General features: G+C 39.9%; 1 protein-coding gene across 1 annotated transcript in view; it reads left to right on the top strand.

Annotated features, from left to right (window-relative positions):
- Nucleotides 1–1,444, top strand: part of GPR180 (G protein-coupled receptor 180) — a 40,807-nt gene extending 39,363 nt beyond the window's left edge. The window contains exon 9 of the mRNA XM_023726696.1: nucleotides 1,053–1,444. Within this exon, the coding sequence (XP_023582464.1) occupies nucleotides 1,053–1,127 (75 nt within the window). The 3' untranslated portion in view covers nucleotides 1,128–1,444. The remainder of the gene's footprint in view (nucleotides 1–1,052) is intronic.
- The last annotated feature ends 297 nt before the right edge of the window (nucleotides 1,445–1,741 follow it).

Genomic DNA, 1,741 nt, shown 5'->3' with positions numbered 1-1,741 from the left:
AGTGCTTCCAGTTGTGCTGCTATTTTCACTTCAGCTGAAGGCTTACAGAATAAAATAGTTTTTCACTTAACAGTTCGTACACATGTTGCCCTGTGACAATGGGTAACAACCTCACAACACATCAGCGCTATCCTTACTCAACCTTGGGTTCCCTGTCACCAGCTTTCCTGTCCCCTTCTGCCTTCTAGCCCTTGTCCCTGGACTGCTTTGTCTCATTAGTCCTGTTTGTTTTTATGGGTTTTATTTTTACTTTAATTATTTTTTTAATTTATGCTTGAATTTGCTGATAATTTATTTTGTTTTTCTTGAGCCATTGTGAAATGAAAGAAAACGGTTGTTTATAAACTGTCCTTGATTAGTAAACGGAGTCCAAAATTTAGAGTTCATAAGTTATGACATAGTGTTCCCTCTTTTTTTCTTTCTGAATGTTTGCATGAAGATTCATTACCCCCAGATTACAGAAAGATAAGTATATACTTCAAACTCTAATTAAAGATCAAAAACTTCTCCACTTTTCTTCCTCTGTCAGATAATGCTTTTTTCTGAATACTCTCATAGTTTCAATTTTTACATTTTTTCCTAAAGAAGATAAATGGTCTATCCAAAACCCCATCCCACCCCCTTTTTTTTCTGAAGCATTTCTTTTTACTCACTTACGAAAGTGTAAAGGTATTTATTTTTATTGGCATGTATAATAATATTAACTTGTACTTAACTGGCTGCCCACCATGCGTGAGGCACTTCACACTCATCCTCACTAAGACCTACTGCAGTGAGTTCAGGCCCCCGCTTAACAGTGTGAGAGGGTAAGTGAGTCCTGTAAGGCTACCTGACTACTCTTCTGTTCGTCTACTTTACCCTCATGCCTTCATGAGCACTGTGATGTGTGTATGTTTTTAATGAGAATGAATGGCTATCCATAGTTAATTTTAGCTTTAAATTTCAACATTAATTTTAACAGTAAGCCTGGAATTGTGCTGTAGTCAGAAGTGAGCTTGGACATGTGTAGAACCTCAGTACAGTTTGATATTTGAACCTTGGCTTTTATCCAGACAGTATTGCTAGCGGGGAGAGAGAGTTGGAGCAGAAGAGCTTGCTTTAGGGAGATTTTTCATGATCTCAAGTAAAGAAAGCCAAGGCCGATGAATACAGAAGATGCACAAGTCGAAGGTCAGATGTAAGGTAAGGAGACGAGGACCTCACATTGACATGGGTGTCAGCCCCTCAGCGTGTTTCCTGTGGGAGGCCGTGCACGTTCTAGATGCTGAACATGAAAAGCATTCTTGGAAATGTGGAATTATGTGTGAAACATTCTCCTAAATAGTTCCAGTGACATCAGATTTTTCATTTTCTGTTTGTTTTGAGAATTTGTACAATTGTTAGAAGTAGCCATCAATTTGAGGCCATATCTGTGAGGTAGTATCATTTGTTGTTCCAATGTGAATTTGAATTGAGACTAAATAATAATACTGGTTTCTCACAAGACTTGAAAACTGGTGTGGAAGCACTGTGACGTGCACTCGCGCACTAGCTCTCTTCAGCGATGTTACTGCTTGCACACTTGCATAGTCTTCTGCACGGCCGCAAGGGCATCCTGCCATTGTACACTAGGAGTGCCCTTTACACGCAATACCACACTGTCTGCCGTTGTGGAAAGGAGCAGCCCACCCACTGCAGCCCTTTCTTAAATCAGATGAAATTACCACACCCCTGTTAAAAACTCTCCAGTGGCTTCCCATTG

This window comes from Trichechus manatus, unplaced genomic scaffold (genome assembly GCF_000243295.1).
Source record: "Trichechus manatus latirostris isolate Lorelei unplaced genomic scaffold, TriManLat1.0 scaffold00013, whole genome shotgun sequence".
Lineage (NCBI taxonomy): Eukaryota > Metazoa > Chordata > Mammalia > Sirenia > Trichechidae > Trichechus > Trichechus manatus.
The sequence above is the reverse complement of the archived record's forward strand: the minus strand, read 5'-3'. Positions and strand labels throughout refer to the sequence as shown.